Source organism: Schistocerca cancellata, chromosome 8, assembly GCF_023864275.1.
Source record: "Schistocerca cancellata isolate TAMUIC-IGC-003103 chromosome 8, iqSchCanc2.1, whole genome shotgun sequence".
In the NCBI taxonomy this organism is placed as follows: domain Eukaryota; kingdom Metazoa; phylum Arthropoda; class Insecta; order Orthoptera; family Acrididae; genus Schistocerca; species Schistocerca cancellata.
In genome coordinates, this window is record NC_064633.1 from 450,438,560 (window position 1) to 450,465,685 (window position 27,126).

The window sequence follows — 27,126 nt, forward strand, 5'->3', positions numbered from 1 at the left end:
CATGAGTAGCTACTGATGGCTATTTCTGTAAAGTATACGAATAACAGATTATGACTAGTGCTAATAGACTCACATCGATAACCGTGGTCATTAATTCTAGATTCGTTTGTAAAGGTATATTAAGGATAAAACAGCTACTAAAAAAAAAAAAAAGGGCCAGTACACCTCCTGTACAACTTTGCTGCTTCAAACAAAACATTTATGTACATCTACACAGACCACCATCAGCTGTCCATACGCTGGCACATTCAGAATCTGTATAATACAAATATTTCAATCACGCGTAATTACCATCCTTGAGTCCAAATATTCTGATAGATTGTAGGAATGGCCAGTGTCTGTCTGATGTCCAGCAAAAGTATAAAACCCTAATCAGAAGCCTAGAGAGGGATACTCTATATGAAAGTAATAGTTACTTCTAGTATTGTGTCTGTGAATTGCAATGTTCATCCTATATTCACTCTTGTTGTTAACCAGAAATAATATTAGGAAGTATTGGCACTAAGGTGTAAGAACTCCTACGTCTCTGAAGATACAGGGTGGCGCAGGGAAACGGGAAATTTCTAAATAACGTCATTTCCATGAATAAATTCATAAAACTAGTAATTTATTAACGAAAGTGAATGTATTCAGTATGCCATTATTCAGTATGTCTTTACAATTCAAATTTCCGAAAGTGTCTCTTTACTTTTTAAAGATGACATCGGAAAGATGTGCTCCCATTCGGCGTTCACACTCTAACGGCCTGTTATGAAAACTCTGGAATGCGCGGTGTAGCAAATCTTGAGGAATGGCAGTGATTTCGTTTTCAGTGTTTTCCTTCAGTTCATGGATTGTTGCAGGACGTGTACGGTACACCTTGCCTTTAAGATATCCCCACAGGAAGAAGTCGCACACACTAAGATCAGGGGATCTCGCAGGCCATGCAATGTCACCGTTACGTGAAATAATGTGTCTTCCAAACAGTTGACGAACTGCTGCCATCGATTGTCGAGCAGTGTGTGACGTAGCTCCGTCCTGCTGAAATCACATGTTTTCGACGTTAAGATTAAGCTCGTACAGTCTCGGTGTAAAGAATGTTTGAAGCATTTCAACATATCGAGCGGATGTTACTGTCACTGCACTACCATCCTCACGTTCAAAAAAATAAGGGCCGATAGCACCATGACATGATACAGCACGCCATATTGTGACCTTGGCGTTATGTAGTGGTCGCTGGTGAAACTCACAAGGATTGTCCTGTGCCCCATAACGAAAATTCTGTTTGTTCACGAATCTGTTCAGGTGGAAATGGGCTTCGTCTGATATCCATAAGTTACCAAGGAAATTCGCGTCCTCGTTGATTTTAGCCAATATCTGGCTACTAAACTCCATACGTGACGCTGGCTCTCGTTCATGTAAGTGTTGCACAATCTGCAACTTATAGGGATGGAAGTCTAATTCGTACAGTATTATTTGTAAGCTTCGTCGCTTAATCCCTAGCGAAGATGCACGCTGTCGAACGCAGCGGCGAGGACTTCTCTCGATTGCAGCTCTAGCAGCTGCAATGTTCTCTGGGGTACGTACCGTTGGAATGCCACCTGAAGGTTTCTTTTTCAAGGCAGATCCTGTTTCTTCAAAATTACGCACCCACGTTGTAATCGCATGCGCAGATGGGACACGTCCATGACGTCCAAGCTGGTAATGCTGTCGAAATGTTCTCCGCGCGGCAGTCGCACTATCACAATTTTTGTAAAATGCTCTCACAGCTACTGCACGTTCCGCACCAGTCCAATTCTCCATGATTACTAAATGGCAATGCGTTCACGTCAATTGTGCAAAGCTTCGAACATCTGCCGGCGCTACAATGCCGCCAACTGTAACGTTCAAAATTTCCCGTTCCCCTACGCCACCCTGTACTTCTACAATCGACTTTGCACACCATTCTTATTGCGCACATCTGCACAATCGATACTTTTTTACTCTTAGCTGACTGCCTCAGAAGACTATGACGTGGAGTTGTGTTTAGCGAAAGTATACAAAATATGTTAGCAGTACTCACTGCAGCTCAACACCGTGAGACAGATTTCTAAGTGCAAATCAAGCAGTACTGAGCTGTTTGGTTAGCATATCCGCACACTGGAGCCACCTCAGTTGATTATCCATCTATATACCTTGGAACTTCACCCAGACTATTTCTCTTACCGCTAACAGTGATTTCAATTAATATACAATGGGATGACGAAAGTCGTGGGATAACAATATACACTTATACAGATGGCGGCAGTATCGCGTACACAAGGTATAAAAGGGCTGTGCATTGGCGGGGCTTGTCTTTTATGCTCAGGTGATTCATGTGAAGGGATTTCTGAAGTGGTTAAGGCCGCACGGCGAGAATTAACAGATTTCGAATGCGGAATGGTACATGGAGCTAGACGCATGGGACATTCCATTTCGGAAACCGGTGATTGACTGGAAATGGTTATGTTCGGCTACTTGGAGACCATTTGCTGCCATTCATGGACGTCATGTTCCCAAACAACGATGGAAATTTTGTGGATGACAGTGCGCGGTGCCACCGGTCGTGATTGGTATGAAAAACATTTTGGACAATTCGAGCGAATTGTTGGGCCACCCACATGGCCCGACAGGAATCCCATCGAACATTTATAGGACGCAGTCGAGAGGTCAGTTTATGCACAGAACCCTGCACTGGCAAAACTTTCACAATTACGGACGGCTGTACATCTACACTTACATTTACATGGTTACTCGGCAATTCACACTTAAGTGCGTGGCAGAGGGTTCATCGAACCATTTTCATACTACTTCTCTACTATTCCATTCTCGAATGGCGCGTGGGAAAAAGGAACACCTAAATCTTTCGGTTCGAGCTCTGATTTTTCTTATTTTATTGTTGTTGTTGTTGTGGTCTTCAGTCCAGAGACTGGTTTGATGCAGCTCTCCATGCTATTCTATCCTGTGCAAGTTTCTTCATCCCCAGTACGTACTGCAACCTACATCCTTGTCTACTATGGGACTTAACATCTGTGGTCATCAGTCCCCTAGAACTTAGAACTACTTAAACCTAACTAACCTAAGGACATCACACACATCCATGCCCGAGGCAGGATTCGAACCTGCGACCGTAGCAGTCGTGCGGTTCCGGAACTGCGGCAGGCAAAAGGAGGTCCGACACGATATTAGGAGGTATCTCATGACTTTTGTCACCTCAGTCGTGGTAAATATTCGTTACAAATCTGGAACCGCTGTGAATGCACTACGCCAAACCTTACAATACAAACCAGAACCTTTGCAAACAGTTCCAGTAAGAGATCTGAGAATGAACAACAGAAACTGATTTCGACCCTGCTTCATATCTTAGTCCACCACAGCAGTGTCTCTGCACATCAACCGACAGCATCGAACGCGAACACCCTTTGAGTGTTTAAAGTAAACGTTCCCAGTGAAACACATGGTACTCTCACCCATGAGTGGCTGTCGCTACAGCATGCTACTGAATGACTAGCGTCTCGCCGTTGCGAGGCTGTGCATCAATATCTGTGGTTTGTGACACGCTCGACTTACACGTGGCGTCAAAATGACGCCGAGCCCACAGCAGTCGACAGCTTTGGAGACGCCATATTGCTTTCGTCGTTTTTTGTATTATAACTTGCGTGTAATGGGAGCATGCCAATCCAAGGCAGCGGTACATTGAAAATTTATCGTAAACGCGTCACTTTAGTTTGATTTCTTATAATTAAATGTCAGTTAAAGACACATGAGCCGTAATAGTCTTCAGCAGATCATAACATGAAAAATATTTTTTTAATGCACTATTGGTCGTTAAAATTGCTACACCACGGAGATGACGTGCAACAGACGCGAAATTTAACCGACAGGAAGAAGATGCTGTGATACGCAAATTATTAGCTTTTCAGAGCATTCACACAAGGTCGGCGCCGGTGGCGACACCTACAACGTGCTGACATGAGAAAAGATTCCAACCGATTTCTCATACACAAACAGCAGTTGACCAGCGTTGCCTGCTGAAACGTTGTTGTGATGTTTCGTGTAAGGAGGGAAAATGCGTACCACCACGCTTCCGACTTTGATAAAGGTCGGATTGTAAGCCATCGCGATTGCGGTTTATCGTGTCACGATATTGCTGCTCGCGTTGCTCGAGATCCAATGACTGTTAGCAGAATACGGAATCGATGGGTTCAGGAGGGTAATACGGAACGCCGTGCTGGATCCCAACGGCCTCGTGTCACTAGCAGTCGAGATGACAGGCATCTTATCCACATGGCTGTAATGGATCGTGCAGCCACGTCTCGATCCCTGAGTCAACAGATGGAGACGTTTACTAGACAAGAACCATCTGCACGAACAGTTCGACGACGTTTGCAGCAGCATGGACTATCAGCTCGGAGACCAGGGCTGCAGTTGCCCTTGACGCTGCATCACAAACAGGAGCGCGTGCGATGGTGTACTCAATGACGAACTTGGGTGCACGGATGGCAAAACGTAATTTTTTCGGATGAATCCAGGTTCTGTTTACAGCATCATTATGGTCGCATCCGTCTTTGGTGACATCGCGGTGAACGCACATTGGAAGCGTGTATTCGTCATCGCCATACTGGCGTATCACCTGGCGTGATGGTATGGGGTGCCATTGGTTACTTGTCTCGGTCACCTCTTGTTCGCATTGACGGCACTTTGAACAGTGGATGTTACATTTCAGATGTGTTACGACCCGTGGCTCTACCCTTCATTCGATCTCTGCGAAACCCTACATTTCAGCACAATAGTGCACGATCGCATGTTGCAGGTCCTGTAGGGGCTTTTCTCGATACAGAAAATGTTCGACTGCTGCCCTGGCCAGCACATTCTCCAGATCTCTCACCAATTGAAAACGTCTGGTCAATGGTGGCCGAGCAACTGGCTCGTCACAATACGCCAGCCACTACTCTTGATGAACTGTGGTATCGTGTTGAAGCTGCATGGGCAGCTGTACCTGTACACGCCGTCCAAGCTCTGTTTGACTCAATGCCCAGGCGTATCAAGGCCGTTATTACGGCCAGAGGTGGTTGTTCTGGGTACTGATTTCTCAGGATCTATGCACCCAAATTGCGTGAAAATGTAATCACATGTCAGTTCTAGCGTAATATATTTGTCCAATGAATACCTGTTTGTCATCTGCATTTCTTCTTGATGCTTGTGAAGAACTTCTTCGGCGCTCTGAACGAAAAGGTGACGGCTTCCTTGCAAGAATCGTTACTGGGGACGAAATCTGGGTTCACTTCTACCAACGGGAATGAAGAGAGGGAGCAAGGAATAGCGCCGTTCCTCATCACCAAAACCAACGAAGTTTCGAACAGAACCATCAGCATGGTAGGTTAAGCTGACTCTCTTTTGGGACGAAGAGGGTGTCATTTTGGAGCATTACATGCCTAGAGGGGCCACTGTCACCAGTGCATCATACACAGCTTTCCTAAAAAAATCATCTGCGGCCTGCAATCAAATCAAAGCGACGTGGATTGCTGGCAGCAGGTGTCCTTTTACAACATGACAATGCAAGGCCCCACACTGCCCGTACAACAGTTGCAACAATCACAGACCTGCATTTTGAGTGTCTTACTCATCCACCATACTCACCAGACCTTACTCAAAAAATGGTTCAAATGGCTCTGAGCACTATGGGACTTAACATCTGTGGTCATCAGTCCCCTAGAACTTAGAACTACTTAAACCTAACTAACCTAAGGACATCACACACATCCATGCCCAAAGCAGGATTCGAACCTGCGACCGTAGCGGTCACGCAGTTCCAGACTGAAACGCCTAGAACCGCACGGCCACACCGGCCGGCACCAGACCTTGCTTCAAGTGATTTCCATATGTTTGGACCACTCAAAGACGCAACGGGAGGAAAGAAGTTTCGTTCTGATGAAGAGGTACGCCACGCGGTGCATGAGTGGTTGCGCGGACTACCAAAAGAATTTTTTTCTAAAGGAATTTATGAACTTTGTAAGTGCTAGAGGACTTGCATTGAGCGTGGGGGGAGATTATGTTGAAAAGTGATACAGCTTTGTACCACTTCTGCACAATAAATAATATTTAAAAAAATATTTACGGTTTTCATTTGACTCACCCTCATACTTGGACCGATTATTATGCCACAATGCCTCGACGGAGGAACACACCTGTACTTCCTGCGGAATACTCTGCCTGGCATGCATGAGAATGTGCCTTTGGCAATACGACATAGGCACCACGCCACTTCCGAATTACAGTTCGTCAACACCTCAACAACATTTTCCCAGGACGTTCGATAGGATGCGGAGGCACTGTTGTATGACCTGCTAGATCACATGACTTAGACCCCCAGGATTTTTACCTCTGGGGGCATCTGCAAAGTGTTGTGTACGCTGAATCAGTTCCTGGTGTGCAGACCTCGCAACAGTGCGTTCACGGCGCCTGTGACGCCATTCAGAGAGAGGCCGGAACAGAGTGTGGCAATCCATGACGCGATGTGTGAACGGGTGCATTGCATCCGATGGAGGCCACTGTGAAAATCTGTTGTGACGTGGATCCGATGAAGCTCTGAACTGTGAACTTCAAATGATATAAAAATAGTCCTCACAAGCTTTACAGTTCACATACTGTAATAGCACTCTGGCACTGAATCACCTACTATTTATGGGCAGACTCAGTTTCATTTATTATAACTTATGCACAGATAAAGAATAAGCCACAAACTATGTTCTATAATGATGAATAACATAGGTCACAGTTTAATAGTACTGTCACATTTTGGAGTGGATATTATTAGAAGATTAACACATTTCATGAAGTTAATTGCAAGTTCACAGTCGGTCATAGGAAGTGGTGAGTGGACAGTTTCTCGGCCACAGATTTTAGATAAAACTCACCACCCTGCACAGGTTGTAATTTGTGTTAATTCATGTGCAATAATTTCGTGCACAGATCTCGCCCACATGATACACTTCGCAAACTGACTAAAATGGCCTCCGGAAGCCTCTCTTTTATAAGGTTGCAATAATTAAGAATACTTTCAGCTTTTGTTGTTTGCTGTCTTTTTACAAATTACGGTTAAAGATTTATGCTTTTGTGCAAATGAATGATAAGGAAAGACTCTTCCAAATGAGTACTTTTAGATGAAACAATAATTGCTATTCAATTCTGCTGTCTTATTTGCCAAAATATGATATTCTATTTCAGTAAGAATGTTTTAACTATAAACGCTAATTACTCTGAAACTAAATGGATGCAAAAGTTGCTAACATAGTTCTAGCATTAGCTGTACAAATGTCATAATTGTTTACCTGGATTTTTCCTCTACTCTATCCAAACGTTAGTAACTGGGTATGGTTTTACATGTGATCAATGACAACGAAGTTTCATATTACTGGTATCTTGCAATTGTACTAAACTAATTATACCAATGGCTTCTAAGTAACGAAATGAATGTACTGGATAATGAAGTTAAGCTGGCTAAGTAGTAAGTTAATATTTGAGATTTTTGGTATTCGTGGCAAATACCACATAAGTGAATCTCGCAGACATTTGCAATAAATAACGGCCCCTCCCGCTGGAGGTTCGAGTCCTCCGTCGGGCATGGGTGTGTGTGTGTGTTGTTCTCAGCGTAAGTTAGTTTAAGTAGTGTGTAAGTCTAGGGACCGATGACCTAAGCAGTTTGGTCCCCTAGGAATTCACACACATTTGAACATTTGCAATAAATAAACAATCAAATTGAAATTTTTCGGCAAAAAAGCATAACTGGGGGAAAGATCCACCTGGTTTGTTACAAGTTGTCTGTGGTTGCTCGTGACGAGTACTTATCAGTATTCCTTGGAATTGTTTCAATATAACGAGGCTTAAAACTTAAAAGTTATCTTGTTATTATTCCTTATGGATTATATTATTAACCCTTTTTCCTACCATTTTCGATATTAAAAAAATGCAAATAAAAAAACTGCAGAACGCATGTGGGAATCGAACACAAGTTCTCTCCTTCCCAGCCAAAAACAAATAAAAAAGTGCAGAACGCCTGTGGGAATCGAATACAGATTCTCTCCTTCCCAGCCAGACGCCTTGGTCGCTACACCAGCGACGCTTGCCGGCACGATAACTCAGCGTGTTCGGTCAGAGGGTTAGCTGCCCTCTGTAATAAAAACAACTGAGTTAATGGATCAACGACGAACTCAAACGGATGTCTTGCGACGTCCGCCCCGAGCAGATACAACGAACAAAAACGAACAAAATGAGATATAAAAAAAAGAAAAAAACGCTTCCGTTGAACAGCATTAACCTTCTGGGTACGTAAGCGGCAGTCGTAACACTTTCTCTTCTCCATTTATAGGGAAATACACGTTTGTGGAGCGCACAGATACTAATGAAAATGCTCTGTTTTCAATTATCTATCGATCCCGTGAATTCTGAGTCGATTGTGTGTTATGAAATTCACGTGTGGTGTCCTCAAAACGAGAGGCATGTTGAACCAAAATATTTTAGTCTTTTATTTTAGGTTGTGCACAAGCAATGTGCCACATATGAGCCGAATCAATTGCCCGCATCAGTTGTGAGTGTGTCAAAGATAGTCTTTATTTCAGAGATCGTAAGCTCATATATAAAATATCTTTGCAGTGCATATGCGATTTAGAATACATGGTTGGAAATTCAGCCTAAAAGTTGTAATTGTGACAAACAAGTTTCAGAGTAGACGAGTTTTTATTGTGCGGTGGACGTTTAGTAAGTAATGCAACACATTTTTTTTTTCTGAAAGCCGATTGGTTTCACTCATCCAGTACACCGTCTTATTCCCCACTCTTGTGGCTACGAAACCCCATTTTTCAATATAATCTCCGTTCCAGGCGACGGCCTTACGCCATGTTACTGGGAACGACTGTATGCTCGCATCGTAGCACTCTACTGCTCGACGTCGGAGCCAACGTATTGTTGCATCGATAACCACCCCATCATCTACGTAATGCTTTCTGCGCTGTGCATCCTTCATTAGGGCAAACACGTGGAAGTCAGAAGGTACGAGATCCAGGCTGGATATGGAAGAACAGTCCAATGAAGTTTAGTGAGCTCCTCTTGGGTGCACACACTTTTGTGGGGCCTTTCGTTGTCATGGAGAAGGAGAAGTTCTCTGTATTTTTGTTGTGAAGAACACGCTGAAGTCGTTTCTTCAATTTCCTGAAGGTAGCACGCTACACTTCAGAGTTGGTCGTTGTACTGTAAAGGAGGACATCAAACAGAATAGCCCCTTCAGAGTCCCAAAGCCAGTCTACATCTACATCTACGTCTACATGGATACTCTGCAAATCACATTTAAGTGCCTGGCAGAAGGTTCATCGAACTACCTTTACAATTCTCTATTATTCCAATCTCGTATAGCGCGCGAAAAGAATGAACACCTATATCTTTCCGTACGAGCTCTGATTTTCCTTATTTTATCGTGGTGATCGTTCCTCCCTATGTAGGTCGACGTCAACAAAATATTTTCGCATTCGGACGAGATCGTTGGTGATTGGAATTTCGTGAGAAGTTTCCGTCGCAACGAAAAACGCCTTTTTTTTTAATGATTTCCAGCCCAAATTCTGTATCATTTCTGTGACACTCTCTCCCATATTTCGCGATAATACAAAGTCGCCACGACTTTACTGGTTGAAGGGGTGGCTTTGACTTATTTTCTTGCCGGCCGAAGTGGCCGAGCGGTTCTAGGCGCTACAGCCTGCAACCGCGCGACCGCTGCGGTCGCAGGTTCGAATCCTGCATCGGGCATGGATGTGTGTGATGTCCTTAGGTTAGTTAGGTTTAGGTAGTTCTAAGTTCTAGGGGACTGATGACCACAGCAGTTAAGTCCCCTAGTGCTCAGAGCCATTTGAACCATTTGAACTTTTTTCTTCGGAGGAGAGGTGGTGCGGCGCCAGTCCATGGATTGGCGTTCTGCTTCCGGTTCGAAGAGATGAACCCGTTTTTCATCGGCTTTGACGACCTTCGACAAAAAAATCGCTACGATCAGCCTCTTAACACCCAACCAATTCCTCACAGATGGCTCCTCGTTGCTCTTCATGATCTTCTGTTAGGCGGCGAGGAATCCAGCGGGTGCACACCTTTGAGTATCCCAACTGGTGGACGAGCGTGTCAGCACTACCAACAGAGACGTCCAGTTGAGCAGCGAGGTGTTTGAGTGTGATCGTCGATCACCTCGAATGAGAGTGTCCACACGTTGCAACAGTGCAGTAGTCACAGCTGTGTGCGGGAGATCGTACAGGTTTGAGCGACTTGTTGCAATGACAGACGCTTCACCCAACGACTCACTGTGCTGTTGTTCACGTCAGGTCTCCGTTGACATACTGCAAGCGCCTGTGAATATCTGCGATGCTCAGTTTCCGCCAAAAGAAACTCAATGACAGGTCTCTGCCCGGAACGCAACTCCGTTACAGACACCATTTTGAATGCAACGTATAGAGCCGCCACCTAGGCTATCTGAACTATAAGTCTTGAAGGGAGAAAATTCCACGACACCTTCCGCATTTTTTCGACTGAAACTGACCGAGAAAAGAAATGTGTTGTATTAATTATTGAATGCTCGTCGCTTCAGCGACGAGATAGATTACAGTTATGGAAGCTCACTTTTTCTTACAGGTGAAGTGGTGGACCACATTTAACGAGCCGCCAGTGATCGCTTGGGGCTACAGCTGTGGCATAGGGGAGGGCCCGGCACCCAACCAGAACGCTTCCGGGATCGGAAACTACCTGACGGGTCACACTATCCTCAGAGCCCATGCTCTGGTCTACAGACTGTACGACGAGCAGTACCGAGCCACACAGAACGGTGAGTGTCTGTTTCACTCCTGTGTTCACTTCTGTGTGTCACTAAAGCCAGCTTCACTCCCCCCCCCCCCCCCCCCCACACACACACACACTTATTTCATCCTGAAGGGGATCCTTTCTTTAATAGCGTAATGTTGTGCTGTATGGAGCAGCATATTATGTCTTACAATAATTTTAAACCGTAACGCCAGATTAACAGAATAATTATGATACATTATTTTCTGTTAGTGTCCAGCTGTTTACGTACGGTCAGTCTGATCCCCACCGACAAAATTTCGGAAATTGGTAACGATTATTTTCTGAGTAATTTGGTACAAAGGTTCTGTGGTCTCATGTGACTCGTTATAGGCCAATAATGATTTGTTACTTCAGTTATCTTTATATGAACGTGTGGTGTCTGTGGAATCCGTAGCTGTGATACGTATTATGTAAATTGAAGATTGAGGGGGGACTTTATTCGAAATCGGCAGCGACGAGTGAAAATATATGCCAGACAAGAACACGAAAGCGGGATCTCCTGATTACTAGGCAGCTGATTTTATCACTGCGCCATCTGGATACAGTGTTTATCGCAAATGCATGGACTACGTAGGCACGCTCCTCGGCCGACCCAAATTGCCACCAAATGCCACCTATCCGCAGTCCCGTCCATGTGCTCCATGCTCGCTAATTTTACGAGGGTCTCTCCAGAAGAAATGCACACTATTTTTTTAAATCCATCTTTTATTCTACATGTTTGAAAGTTTTACAGTGAGCAGATACATCCTTTAGGAACAATATTTTCATTTCTCCATATAATTTCCATCCCTCTCAACTGCCTTACGCCATCTTGGAACCAGCGCCTGAATACCCGCACGATAAAATTCTGGACCAACCTGTTGGAGCCACTGTTTGGCATCGTGCACAAGGTAGTCATCATATTTAAACCTTGTTCCACGAAGAGAGTCTTTCAGTTTCCCAAAGAGATGATAGTCACATGAAGCCAGGTCAGGACTGTAAGGCGGGTGTTTCAGTGTTGTCCATCCGAGTTTTGTGATCGCTTCCATGGTTTTTGACTGACATGTGGCCGTGCATTGTCGTGCAACAGCAAAACATCCGGCTTTTGCCGATATGGTCGAATAGGACTCAGTCGAGCTTGAAGTTTCTTCAGTGTCGTCACATATGTATCAGAATTTATGGTGGTTCCACTTGGCATGATGTCCACAAGCAAGAGTCCTTCGGAATCAAAAAACACCGTAGCCATAACTTTTCCAGCAAAAGGTTGGTTTTAAATTTTTTTCTTGGGCGAATTTGCATGATGCCACTCCGTTGATTGCCTCTTCGTCTCTGGTGAAAAATGATGGAGCCATGTTTCATCACCTGTCACAATTCTTCCAAGAGATTCATCTCTACCACTCTCGTACTGTTCCAAAAGTTCGGTGCATACCGTTTTTCTCGTTTCTTTGTGAGCCACTGTCAACATCCTGGCGCAAACCATTTTTAACGCCAACACTTTCAGTATTCTGCAAACACTTCCTTCCCCTATCCCAACGTAGCGTGACAATTCGTTGCGGCTGGTCCCGGCGGAGGTTCGAGTCCTCCCTTGGGCATGTGTGTGTGTGTGTGTGTGTGTGTTTGTCCTTAGGATAATTTAGGTTAAGTAGTGTGTAAGCTTAGGGACTGATGACCTTAGCAGTTAAGTCCCATAAGATTTCACACACATTTGAACATTTGAACAATTCGTTGACTGTGATGCGTCTGTCAGCAGTCACCATTTCGTTAACTCTCTGCACATTGTCTGGAGTCTGTGCAGTACGAGATTTCTCTGCCTCGTGATGACTGGGTGTTGTGTGCTGTCCTTAGGTTAGTTAGGTTTAAGTAGTTCTACGTTCTAGGGGACTGATGACCATAGATGTTAAGTCCCATAGTGCTCAGAGCCATTTGAACCATTTTTTTGCAGTACGAGACCTGCCGCTGCGAGGACAATCCTCAATATTGCCGTGCCCGCTTTCATCACGTAACCTGCTTGCCCACCGACTAACTGTACTGCCATCGACAGCAGCATCTCCATACACCTTTTTCAACCTCTTGTGGATGTTTCCCACTGTCCCATTTTCACAGCCCAGGAATTCTATGACAGCACGCTGCTTCTGACGAACGTCAAGTGTAGCAGCCATCTTGAAGACATGCTGTGACGGCGCCACTCACGGGAAAAAGTTGAACTAAGATTGAAAACAAGCGGGAAGGATGTATCTACACACTGTAAAACTTTCACACGTGCAGAATGAAAACTGTATTTTTACAAAAATAGTGTGCATTTCTTTTGGAGTAACCCTCATAGATTCCTGCTGGAGGCTGAACGACATTGTGAATCCGCATTGAAGGTTGTAGATTCATTGCCCATCGAGGCGAATCAATTATGTAACTGATTATGCAACCTGATTAGGTAAATTGAAGGAATTGTACGATTGATTCGCCTCGATGGGCAATGAACCACAGTCTTTAGTGTGGATGCACAATATCATCAACATCCAGTGGGAATGTAAAATTAGCGAGCACAGATATGGATGGGGGCTGCGGGTAGGTGGCGCTGTGTGGGACTGCGGGTCAGCCGGGAAGCGTTCCGAGGTAGTCCGTGCATTTGCGATAAACACTGTGTCCGGATGGCGCAGTGGTTAACGCAACTGCCTAGTAAGCAGGAGATTACGGCCGGCACACATTTTCACTCGTCGCCGCTAATTCTGCATAAAATCCCGACGCAGATGACATCAATAGTTACTTTCCTTTCCCTCCATTCACCTCCAATTTACACAATCAGTTACCTTTGTTTCTGTGAAAATACCTTCACAACAACGAAAAAACCTGTAGTCATATGCAATCACCAAAACGTACATCACCAAAACTCAGCTAAGACGCATACGTACAGATGCAAGAGTGCTTGACGTGGTTGCCTGACTATGGGAATATCCCAGCACAGCTTCATCCTGGAGCATTATCATTGCATTCAGTGAACCCACGAGTTGCAGCGGCCAATTCTTCATCAGTAATCCTACCCAAACTGCTGTGTATCCCTATTAACGTACAGGTAATACTATCCGTTAACATATCCGAGACAGAACTTGATACAAGCTTGAGGGCGAAGAGTAAAATGAGCATTAATAATGTCAACAGCAGTACTGTCTGTGAATGGAAAAAAAAAAAATTTCAAATGTGTGTGAAATCCTATGGGACTGCTAAGGTCCTCAGTCCCTAAGCTTACACACTACTTAACCTAAAGTATCCTAAGGACAAACACACACACCCACGCCCGAGGGAGGACTCGAACCTCCACCGGGACCAGCCGCACAGTCCATGACTGCAGCGCCAAAGACCGCTCGCCTAATCCCGCGCGGCTGTGAATGGAAGAAGCTTGTTTCCAACAAGACGCGCAGCGCATACTGTCGACATTTGAAATGTTGTGCAGATATCTTCAGCACATCAGAGACACAAAGATAAACGAGGATAAAGAAATCAAACGAAATGCAACTGCTCCATAACGAGCCACCGAAGGCCACGGACCCCTTATAGCGACACGCTCATAAAATATTCCCCCTCCCCCCCAAAAAAGTCACAAATACCCATGAACAACCTCTGAAACTTTGTCGGTGAAGTTAGGTTCACACTGTATAATAAGCACTCGATTGCTTGTACGCTTTATCTTTCAGAATGTAGACAGAGTTTTGACACAAAATGGCACGGTAAGTCAACTTGCCTTTTGACCCGTTATTAATGAGAGTGAATTTGATCTGCAAAATACTAACGTGAATTCTTTACAGACGAATTGAAAAACTGGTAGAAGCCGACCTCGGGGAAGATCAGTTTGGATTCCGTAGAATTATTGGAACAGAAGCTAGATTAAGGAAAGGCAAACCTACGTTTCTAGCATTTGTAGACTTAGAGAAAGCTTTTGACAATGTTGACTGGAATACTCTCTTTCAAATTCTCTAGGTGGCAGAAGTAAAATACAGGGAGAGAAAGGCTATTTACAATTTGTACAGAAACCAGATGGCAGTTATAAGAGTCGAGGGACATGAAAGGGAAGCAGTGGTTGGGAAGGGAGTGAGACAGGATATCAGCCGCTCCCCGATGTTATTCAACCTGTATGTTGAGCAAGCAGTAAAGGAAACAAAAGAAAATTTCGGAGTAGGTATTAAAATCCATGGAGAAGAAATAAAAACTCTGAGGTTCGCCGATGACATTGTAATTCTGTCAGAGATAGCAAAGGACTTGGAAGAGCATTTGAAGAGAATGGACAGTGTCTTGAAAGGAGGATATAAAATGAACATCAACAAAAGCAAAACGAGGATAATGGAATGTAGTCGAATTAAGTCGGGTGATGCTGAGGGAATTAGATTAGGAAATGAGACACTTAAAGTAGTAAAGGAGTTTTGCTATTTGGGGAGCGAAATAACTGATGTCGAAGTAGAGAGGATATAAAATGTAGACTGGCAATGGCATGGGAAGCGTTTCTGAAGAAGAGAAATTTGATAACATCGAGAATAGATTTAAATGCCAGGAAGTCGTTTCTGAAAGTATTTGTTTGGAGTGTAGCCATGTATGGAAGTGAAACATGGACGATAAATAGTTTAGACAAGAAGAGAATAGAAGCTTTCGAAATGTGGTGGTACAGAAGAATGTTGAAGATTAGATGGGTATACCACATAACTAATGAGGAGGTATTGAATAGAATTGGGGAGGAGTTTGTGGCACAACGTGATTAGAAGATGGGATCGGTTGGTAGGACATCTCCTGAGGCATCAAGAGATCACCAATTTATTGGAGGGCAACGTGGAGGGTAAAAATCGTAGAGGGAGACCAAGAGATGAATACACTAAGCAGATTCAGAAGGATGTAAGTTGCAGTAGGTACTGGGAGATGAAGCAGCTTGCACAGGATAGAGTAGCATGGAGAGCTGCATCAAACCAGTCTCAGGACTGAAGACCACAACAACAAAAACAACAACAACAACAACAACAACATGACGATGTGGCTTATTGACAGGTGTCATCAACTGATTTTTCAACGATGCAGATTTTCTTGGAAATAGAATGAGTGTGCGCTGATAGCGGAAATAAAGGTTATCTTTTGTGGCAGAGATGTTACTTCATCATCAATAATACTGGTTGCAGTCTGCTACTGCCCAGCATCTGTTTTAACGCGAACAATATCATGCTTTATCAAACTAATCACAACTGATTCTTGCCTTTTGACATGTCTCTCAGCCATCCTTGAAATTATTTTGTGGATGGAATTCATATTGTCGATCATGGGCTACTCCCTGCACTAATCAAATGAACATAAGGTATTGTCTCAGTGACTATTTAAGTACCATTGGAAGATCTAAATTGTGGAGCGAAAATGAGGTTTTAGTCTTCAGTCAGAACGCTTTGCTCAGTAGGCAAGTGCTCTGAACTACCAAAATGATTCCAACATTCCATGCTGCAACTTGAAGGACATCAGTTTTTTTTTCTTTTTTCTAACGATGTCCTACTGTGCACTCTGTGTATGGGGATCCAAATGAGGGACTATTTTACCACCGGAATATTTTACACATGAGGATGTCATCATCATGATACCATGTCCTGCATATCCTCAGGGAATACAACGGCAGTAGTGAATTAACGACGATTGACTGCAAGCTCGAAATGGCTTCAGGTATCCGAATTTGCGACATACTACATGGTAAGAGAGCAAACCTTTTAAGTTCTTTAAACTTTTTATTGAGATGTCGTGGCCATGGCATAATAACAAAGTATGGAGTGTCACATTTTATTCAGATTGCTGCTGCACGAAACATTAGACAGAAGGCCAGACACGCTGCTGTCATAGAGAGGATTTACTATACGAAGCGAAGGGAGGCCATTTCAGAAGAGTTATACGACCTATACTAAGGTTGCAGCTCATCTCTCACCAGTATCGTGGGGTTGGGTTGTTGGAGTTCCTTAGAATGTACGTTTGGAGCACAGCATTGTATGGTAATGAAACATGGACGGTGGGGAATCCAGAACAGAAAAGAATCAAAGCATTTGAGAAGAGAATTTTGAAAATTAGGTAGACTGATAAGGTAATGAATGAGGAGATTCTCCGTAGAATCGGCGAGGAAAAGAATACAGTATATCGAAGACACTGGCAAGAAGAAGGTACAGGATGAGGGGCTATCTGTTAAGACACCAGGGATTAATTCTCGCTTCCCGAGCACGGGGTCCCGGGTTCGATTCCCGGCGGGGTCAGGGATTTTTACCTGCCTCGAGATGACTGGGTGTTTGTGTTGTCCTCATCATTTCATCATCATCCAGAAAAGTGGCGAAATTGGACTGAGCAAAGATTGGGTAATTGTACGGGCGCTGATAACCACGCAGTTGAGCGCCCCACAAACCAAACATCATCATCGTCATCACACCAGGGATTAACTTCCATCATGGCAATGGAGTGACCTGTGGAGAGTAAAATTTGTAGAGGAAGGCAGAGATTGGAATACATCCAGTAGGTAATTGAGGATGTAAGTTGCAATTTTTACTTTGAGATTGAAAGGTTGGCACAGAAAAGAAATTCGTGGTGTATCGCATTAAACCAGTCAGAAAACAGATGATTCAAAAACAATCAGTGGAAATCAGCAGGATGGAAAATCTGAGGAATAGTGATAGTGTCCACCAGTTAGTAAATGCGTGAAACCTATCATTTCCACAATTTTCTCTAATCGAATACGAAATGGCATGTCGATGGCCGTGGTGAGCGACATTACTGAGGGTAGCTTGTTCTGCAATTTCGCCAGCGGGGGCGCTACCCGCCGGGTAATGTGGTCAGCCCGTCACCACGATCTTCAGGAATGCACGGAATACACACAGTGCGCTAAATTACGAAAAAGGGGATGTCTTGTCAGTCTTCGATGCCTCACCTGAGTATGAATAGTAGATCCCCAGCTGAAATGTTGTGGAGTGTTGTTAAAGACGACTGGCTGCAGGCCCGAAATTTCTGAGAGCGTAACAGCTATGATTTCCACTGATGCAGCACTACTAACGTAGACAAGTCACTTTGCCTAACGTTACAAGACTGGATGCAGACAATTGGTCCTGAAATGACTGAAAGATCTACTTCCCTTCTTCAGGAAACACTTGTTCGTCTGGAAGCGGCAGAGATGTTCTTTTCAATGTGCTTGCACCTACATATCTGCATCGAGACATGAAAGCCTCCCCATTGCGGTGGGGTTCATGATTCTCTCATCAAGCTGAATGCCTCTCGATCAAGTTCTCCAACCAAGGGAAACTCCTTGTCAGTATGGGAAATAGAATCCTGGTGGCCTGCAAGGGATTCAGACAAACTGAACTTCAGTTACCTTGCCAGACTGTTGTACGATAGGTCAGTTGGTTAGAAATGACAATGGTTGTATCCTGTTTAAATTTTCCTTCCCGGCATTAGCCTCAGATGGTTTAGGAAAATAATGACAACCTGAATCTAGTAGGTCGGATGGTGATTTTAATCCTGCTGTGCCTTCGCACCGCCATAGATACAGTGTGTTAACTGTAAGACGGTAGAGTTGTGAGGGGAGTGCGGGGTGAGGAGGAAGCAAGCATTGGCTGGCGTGGGGAGAGGAGCCGGTGGGGGGGGGGGGGGGGGGGGGACAAGGCACGCCTACCAGTTGCAGTGCTGGCACTACAAATTGCGCGTCATGCTTACACGAAAGCAGATGAAAGGCTTGGAAGTAAAACTCGCTTTAAATGTTGTTCGTAAACGAAACTGAAATTGTCATGTACATTAAAATCCATATATATATAAATGAATGTATGTATGTATGTTTGTCTACTATGCGCTCCCAAACCATTCATCCGATTGCAATGAAATTTTGGTGATTTGTTCTCCGAACGCCCGAAAAGAGTAATGGATAATGTTTCAAGAATTTGGTCACTCTTGCATGCGTAGCGCAATTGATTAGGTACAGGCTTATCATGCAGCGGACCCGGGTTCGATTCACACTGCTTGCAATTTTTAATTTCATTCCCCGCAATGTTAAACTAGTAATTATAAAATTTAAATATACTTAAACAGGTCGTATAGTATAACGTAACTGTCAATCTCTATATATAAAAATGAATGTATCTATGTCTGCTCTCTGTGCGTTCCCATACCATTCATCCGATTGCGATGAAATTTTGGTGATTTGTTCTCCGTACGCCCACGAAGGTTCCTAGCCGAAAAAAATAAATAAGACACATTCTTGAGGAGATATGACGTCATAAACAATGAGATGCCACCGCGGGAAAATACCCAGATTTATGCATCCACTATTTGGGAATGAGAGCACTTAGCGACTAGCAATAAACGTTACATACAATTTCAAACCTTAACGAAAATTTATCTCGCTCACACCCCCCACAAAATAATGAAAGGAAAAAAGGTTGTCGCTTACTACACTCCTGGAAATGGAAAAAAGAACACATTGACACCGGTGTGTCAGACCCACCATACTTGCTCCGGACACTGCGAGAGGGCTGTACAAGCAATGATCACACGCACGGCACAGCGGACACACCAGGAACCGCGGCGTTGGCCGTCGAATGGCGCTAGCTGCGCAGCATTTGTGCACCGCCGCCGTCAGTGTCAGCCAGTTTGCCGTGGCATACGGAGCTCCATCGCAGTCTTTAACACTGGTAGCATGCCGCGACAGCGTGGACGTGAACCGTATGTGCAGTTGACGGACTTTGAGCGAGGGCGTATAGTGGGCATGCGGGAGGCCGGGTGGACGTACCGCCGAATTGCTCAACACGTGGGGCGTGAGGTCTCCACAGTACATCGATGTTATCGCCAGTGGTCGGCGGAAGGTGCACGTGCCCGTCGACCTGGGACCGGACCGCAGCGACGCACGGATGCACGCCAAGACCGTAGGATCCTACGCAGTGCCGTAGGGGACCGCACCGCCACTTCCCAGCAAATTAGGGACACTGTTGCTCCTGGGGTATCGGCGAGGACCATTCGCAACCGTCTCCATGAAGCTGGGCTACGGTCCCGCACACCGTTAGGCCGTCTTCCGCTCACGCCCCAACATCGTACAGCCCGCCTCCAGTGGTGTCGCGACAGGCGTGAATGGAGGGAGACGTGTCGTCTTCAGCGATGAGAGTCGCTTCTGCCTTGGTGCCAATGATGGTCGTATGCGTGTTTGGCGCCGTGCAGGTGAGCGCCACAATCAGGACTGCATACGACCGAGGCACACAGGGCCAACACCCGGCATCATGGTGTGGGGAGCGATCTCCTACACTGGCCGTACACCACTGGTGATCGTCGAGGGGACACTGAATAGTGCACGGTACATCCAAACCGTCATCGAACCCATCGTTCTACCATTCCTAGACCGGCAAGGGAACTTGCTGTTCCAACAGGACAATGCACGTCCGCATGTATCCCGTGCCACCCAACGTGCTCTAGAAGGTGTAAGTCAACTACCCTGGCCAGCAAGATCTCCGGATCTGTCCCCCATTGAGCATGTTTGGGACTGGATGAAGCGTCGTCTCACGCGGTCTGCACGTCCAGCACGAACGCTGGTCCAACTGAGGCGCCAGGTGGAAATGGCATGGCAAGCCGTTCCACAGGACTACATCCAGCATCTCTACGATCGTCTCCATGGGAGAATAGCAGCCTGCATTGCTGCGAAAGGTGGATATACACTGTACTAGTGCCGACATTGTGCATGTTCCGTTGCCTGTGTCTATGTGCCTGTGGTTCTGTCAGTGTGATCATGTGATGTATCTGACCCCAGGAATGTGTCAATAAAGTTTCCCCTTCCTGGGACAATGAATTCACGGTGTTCTTATTTCAATTTCCAGGAGTGTATATTTTCTCAGTATATACCGTAAATCTGCCGCAGTAGGCATGACGTTTTAATGTATTATTTCGTTACTATTAAATCTAATAATCATCATCATCATCATCATCATCATTTAAGACTGATTATGCCTTTCAGCGTTCAGTCTGGGGCATAGCCGCCCTTATAAAATTCCTCCATGATCCCCTATTCAGTGCTAACATTGGTGCCTCTTCTGATGTTAAACCTATTACTTCAAAATCATTCTTAACCGAATCCAGGTACCTTCTCCTTGGTCTGCCCCGACTCCTCCTACCCTCTACTGCTGAACCCATGAGTCTCTTGGGTAACCTTGCTTCTCCCATGCATGTAACATGACCCCACGATATAAGTCTGTTTGCCCTGACTGCTACATCTATAGAGTTCATTCCCAGTTTTTCTTTGATTTCCTCATTGTGGACACCCTCCTGCCATTGTTCCCATCTACTAGAACCTGCAATCATCCTAGCTACTTTCATATCCGTAACCTCAACCTTGTTGATAAGGTAACCTGAATCCACCCAGCTTTCGCTCCCATACAACAAAGTTGGTCGAAAGATTGAACGGTGCGCAGATAACTTAGTCTTGGTACTGCCTTCCTTCGTGCAGAAGAGAGTAGATCGTAACTGAGCGCTCACTGCATTAGCTTTGCTACACCTCGCTTCCAGTTCTTTCACTATGTTGCAATCCTGTGAGAATATGCATCCTAAGTACTTGAAACTGTACACCTGTACTAACTTTGTTCCTCCTATTTGGCACTCAATCCGTTTATATTTCTTTCCCACTGACATTACTTTCGTTTTGGAGATGCTAATCTTCATACCATAGTCCTTACATTTCTGATCTAGCTCTGAAATATTACTTTGCAAACTTTCAATCGAATCTGCCATCACAACTAAGTCATCCGCATATGCAAGACTGCTTATTTTGTGTTCACATATCTTAATCTCACCCAGCCAGTCTATTGTTTTCAGCATATGATCCATAAATAATATGAACAACAGTGGAGACAGGTTGCAGCCTTGTCTTACCCCTGAAACTACTCTGAACCATGAACTCAATTTACCATCAACTCTAACTGCTGCCTGACTATCCATGTAAAGACCTTTAATTGCTTGCAGAAGTTTGCCTCCTATTCCATAATCTCGTAGAACAGACAATAACTTTCTCCTAGGAACCCGGTCATATTCCTTTTCTAGATCTATAAAGCATAGATACAATTCTCTGTTCCACTCATAACATTTCTCTATTATTTGCCGTAAGCTAAAGATCTGGTCCTGACAACCTCTAAGAGGCCTAAACCCACACTGATTTTCATCCAATTGGTCCTCAACTAATACTCGCACTTTCCTTTCAACAATACCTGAGAAGATTTTACCCACAACGCTGATTAAAGAGATACGTCTGTAGTTGTTACAATCTTTTCTGTTTCCATGTCTAAAGATTGGTGTGATTACTGCTTTTGTCCAGTCTGATGGAACCTGTCCCGACTCCCAGGCCAATTCAATTATCCTGTGTAGCCATTTAAGACCTGACATTCCACTGTATTTGATGAGTTCCGACTTAATTTCATCCACCCCAGCTGCTTTATTGCACTGCGATCTATTGACCATTTTCTCCACTTCCTCAAATGTGATCCTATTTCCATCATCATTCCTATCCCATTCTACCTCGAAGTCTGAATTACTGATCGTATTTTCATCTACATTGAGCAACTCTTCAAAATATTCCCTCCATCTGCCCAAGGCATCCACAGGATTCACCAGCAGTTTTCCTGACCTGTCCAAAATACTTGTCATTTCCTTCTTACCTCCCTTTCGAAGACTGCTAATTACACTCCAGAATGGTTTTCCAGCAACTTGACCCATAGTCTCCAAACTGTTTCCAAAGTCTTCCCAAGATTTCTTCTTGGATGCTGCAATTATCTGTTTGGCTTTGTTTCTTTCTTCAACATAACTTTCTCTGTCTACCTGAGTTCTAGTATGTAGCCATTTTTGATATGCCTTCTTTTTCCTTTTACAGGCTGCCTTGACTGTGTCATTCCACCAATCTGTTTGTTTCATCCTACTTTTACACACTACTGTTCCAAGACATTCTTTAGCCACTTCTAGTACTGCGTCCCTGAACCTTGTCCATTCCTTTTCCAATGACTGTAATTGACTACATTCAACTAACTGGTACCTTTCTGAGATCGCTGTTATGTACTTGTGCCTGATTTCCTTATCCTGAAGTTTCTCCACTCTTATCCCCCTACATATAGACCTGACCTCCTGCACTTTCGGCCTCACAATCCCAATTTCACTGCAGATTAAATAATGATCAGTGTCATCAAAGAATCCCCTGAATACACGTGTGTCCCTCACAGCCTTCCTGAATTCCTGATCTGTTATTATATAGTCAATGACAGATCTGGTTCCCCTGCCTTCCCAAGTATACCGGTGAATGTCCTTATGTTTAAAAAAGGAGTTTGTGATTACTAAGCCCTAATCTAATCGCAACATATTTCGCATACAGTATCCACATATATCAGTAAATGCGCCGGTAAATTTATGTCTCTTTACGACATATAATTCAGGAGATATGACGTGGTAAACATCGAGATGTGTGAAAAAGTGCCGCGTCAGGCATGACGTTTTGTTCTATTATTTCTTCACTACTAACACTATTCGCATCACGTTTCGCAAATGTGTTAAAAAAAGTATATAAAACCAAGGGCGTATTCCTAAAAAACGTTGTGCCAAAATTTTAAATCAATCGGTCAACAACTTTCCGAGATTTCTTGTGTTGCGAAGCACGGGCGTACAGTAGACGGGCCAGCAACTGCCTCTTCACTTATTTTGATAATGTTTAGCAACACTGCACAATAAAAACACACAGAACAGTACAGCGCAAAACAATAACGAACCAGACGACAATGGCTACCTTGTACGACACAGTCAGCTACGTAATGTTAGCAGCAGTCGAAACTGCGTGCCTACCGAAGCCTCCCGACGTTTACCGACTTCTACCGATTCAGGACTATTTTTGGGAGTGTCTGCCATCTAAAAGTTTACACTCTGTATGTTGCTGCACAGAACTGTCCGTCCGTGAGTGTAGATAGTGTGTGACGCAAATCTTCCTACTAATCGTCACGAATGATTATGTTTAGATGCCGGTGTCCAACTGTCAATCAGAAGCACCCACTGTGTACTCCATGATAGGGCATTAAGTGTTACAGTTTGTTCCTTCGTTATACTAACTCCTCTTCAAATTGACGCCATTTAGTATTTCGTTATGTTGCGTGATAACAGGCACAGCGAGATTCCGCGATCTATCAAATACAACGCCAGTTATGTGTAATGTTATATCGTTTTTATGGGATAGTGCTATTTGGTAAATTACCTAGGTCGTAAAAAAACTCTCTTTATACACTGTCTGACATGAAAAGTGAAGTAGCCGGAAGAGGAGGAGGAAACGAAGTGAACTTAACGAGCTGAGAGTGTATGTGATGTTATTTCAGTGATTCCAAAATCGAAACACATTTGCAAATTACTTGGCAGTACGACAAGGCACTTATTACGGCGTTGCACTCCCTTTGGCATGGCTGCATACGCTGATTCGGTTGGGAAGGGTGTTACACAGCTGTTGCATCCTCTTCTGAGGCAAGATGGCTGGTTACTTCTGTAATTAGTCTTTGATACCTTGGTTATTGGCACTGAGACAAAGTTGACGTCCAATCACTTCCAACACCTGTTCTAACAAGGAATCATCTGGTGATCTTGCTGGTCAAGGGAGTACCTCAACGTCACGCAGACAGTTCATAGAGACACGTGCCATGTGTGGACGAGCATACGATACTGTCACATGAGAAGTAACACATAAGGACGCATGAAGTCGGAGACGTACCGTTGTGCTTCGACAGTTCTCTTAGCCGCGCGGGGTAGCCGTGCGGTCTAGGGCGTCTTGTCAAGGTTCGCGCGGCTGCCCCCGTCGGAGGTACGAGTCCTCCCTTGGGCATGAGTGTGTATGTTGTCCTTAGCCTAAGTTAGTTTAAATTAGATTAAGTAATGTGTAAGCCTAGGGACCGATGACCTCAGCAGTTTGGTCCCATAGTCCTTACCAGAAATTTCAAAAATTTACAGTTCCCTTAATCACTACGAGCCTGAAGTCATATCATGACGCCAAGAATAACACCGCCGTACTTCACCGGAACATTGGTATAATCATGCTCATAAATGAAGGATAATGCTGATACATGGTGAAACAACGCTCTGGTGGGCGGTTTGCGGGTTTAAATCACCTCGGGGTATGAGCATGCGGTGCATTTGACCTGCGGTTGTCGCACGGTGGCGCTGGCAGCAGTCCACATAAGCAGAGGTGTGTTGGTGCATGTCAGAGTACGGTGCAGCGAGTAAGTGTGCAGACGTTCTTAGACGTGCTAATGGTGACTGTGTGTTGAAAATGGCTCAAAGAACACATATTGACGACATTATGAGTGGTAGAATTCTAGGGCGACTGGAGCCACTGGAAGAGTTGTATCCAGACACACAATCTACAGGCGACTGAACAGACTTGGTTTATTCGGCCGGAGACCTGCAAGGTGCATTCCACTGACCTCTGGTCACAGGAGAGCCCGTAAAGCCTGGTCAAGAACACAGTACATGGTCCTTGGAACAGTGGTCACAGGTTATGTTCACAGACGAGTCCAGGTGTAGTCTGAACAGTGATTCTCGCCGGACATTCATCTGGCGTGAACCAGGAACCAGATACCAACCCCTTAATGTCCTCGAAAGGGACCTGTATGGAGGTCGTGGTTTGATGGTGTGGGGCGGGATTATGATTGGTGCACGTACACCCATGCATGTCTTTGACAGAGGAACTGTAACAGGTCAGGTGTATCGGGACGTCATTTTGCACCAGTATGTCCGCCTTTTCAGGGGTGCAATTGGTCCCACCTTCTTCCTGATGGATGATAACGTACGGCCCCACCGAGCTGCCATCGTGGGGGAGTACTTTGAAACAGAAGATATCAGGCGAATGGAGTGGCCTGCCTATTATCCAGACGTAAACTCCATTGAGCACGTCTGGGATGCTCTCGGTCGACGTATCGCTGCACGTCTTCAAACCCCTACGACACTTCAGGAGCTCCGACAGGCACTGGTGCAAGAATGGGAGGCTATACCCCAGCAGCTGCTCGACCACCTGATCCACATTCTGCAGTTATCCTTAATTTATGAGCATGAGTGTAGAATGTCGCCTCTCTCCAAATGCGACGCCATTCGGCAGCAGTCCATTTTTTTCCCGGACACGGCTCCAATCCATCAGCCTTTTGTATTGCAGTGTTAACAGCAGGCTACGGATGGGACGGTAATTCCCTGGTTCAGCTGCCGCTAGTCTCCTACAAATAGTGCGGAAAGATACAGAATGCTTGCAAGGAGTTCATTACTTACTCTCGGATGGCAGGCACAGATGTGAGTGTGTTACGATTTGCTTGGTACACAATACGGCGATCCACCGTTGTGGTGGTCAGTTTCAAACTGTGTTTGGTGTCGTTAAGAGCGTCTCACACGTGTACGCGTCATCTCCGTGTCTTTCACAGTAATTGCTCTACTTCCGATTATGTTACCTTTCATACCCTACCAGGTCTTGTAACAACACTAGACACGATCAACACTAACGTATTCTGGCGGCGGTTCTACCTGCCACAGAGAATTGCAACTCTAATTATTTAGATACCCGCCGATAGTGTGTAAATGTACGAAGTTACATTGACATCCTTACATATCTTCTGGGTTCTCTCCTTTTTTTTTTGCTAGGCAGAGTAATTATTGGTCTTTTTTTTTTTCTTTAAATGAACAGTTCCTCGACTGGGTTCATGCTGTCTTCCATTTTTTCCTACCTTATGGTAACTTTTTCAAATCTATTTTATTAATACATCCTCTGTAATTGGTTTTTCATATACTGTTCCTTATCTTGTAGGTCCCCCGCCTCCCCGCTCCCCCCCCCCCCCCCCCCGGGGACTAAAATCGGTTAATGCGATTATATTGATAGTGAGCCTAATCGTAACAAGAAAATTATAGGGAAATCGTTTCATAGGTGGATAGTTAATATGTGGGGAGAAATGTACAAGAAGTTATTCTTGTAAATGATTTCCTGTACTCTCTGCTTACATGAATTTTGAATAACGTATGTAAAACATTGCTGCCACACACGGTAAAGTACGAAACGAAAGGGAGTACCATGAAACTTCGAATAACCCGCAGCAAAATCAAATGAAATAATTTTTAAAACAATTTAATACCTGCCAATCTAACTGAAGATCACCTGTTGTTACCTAATCCATATTGAGAGCAATAACAATTACGTATTTGTCTAAACAAATGTCTGGACACAGAATGTTCTCACGCACGTAACCAGCATAAAAAGCACAAAATAACAGCTAGAAATTA

General features: G+C 44.5%; 1 protein-coding gene across 1 annotated transcript in view; it reads left to right on the forward strand.

The window, feature by feature from the left end:
• The window catches only part of LOC126094834 (myrosinase 1-like), a 120,218-nt gene that overhangs the window by 35,860 nt on the left and 57,232 nt on the right, over positions 1–27,126 (forward strand). Inside the window, exon 5 of the mRNA XM_049909431.1 lies at positions 10,660–10,849. Within this exon, the coding sequence (XP_049765388.1) occupies positions 10,660–10,849 (190 nt within the window). The remainder of the gene's footprint in view (positions 1–10,659; positions 10,850–27,126) is intronic.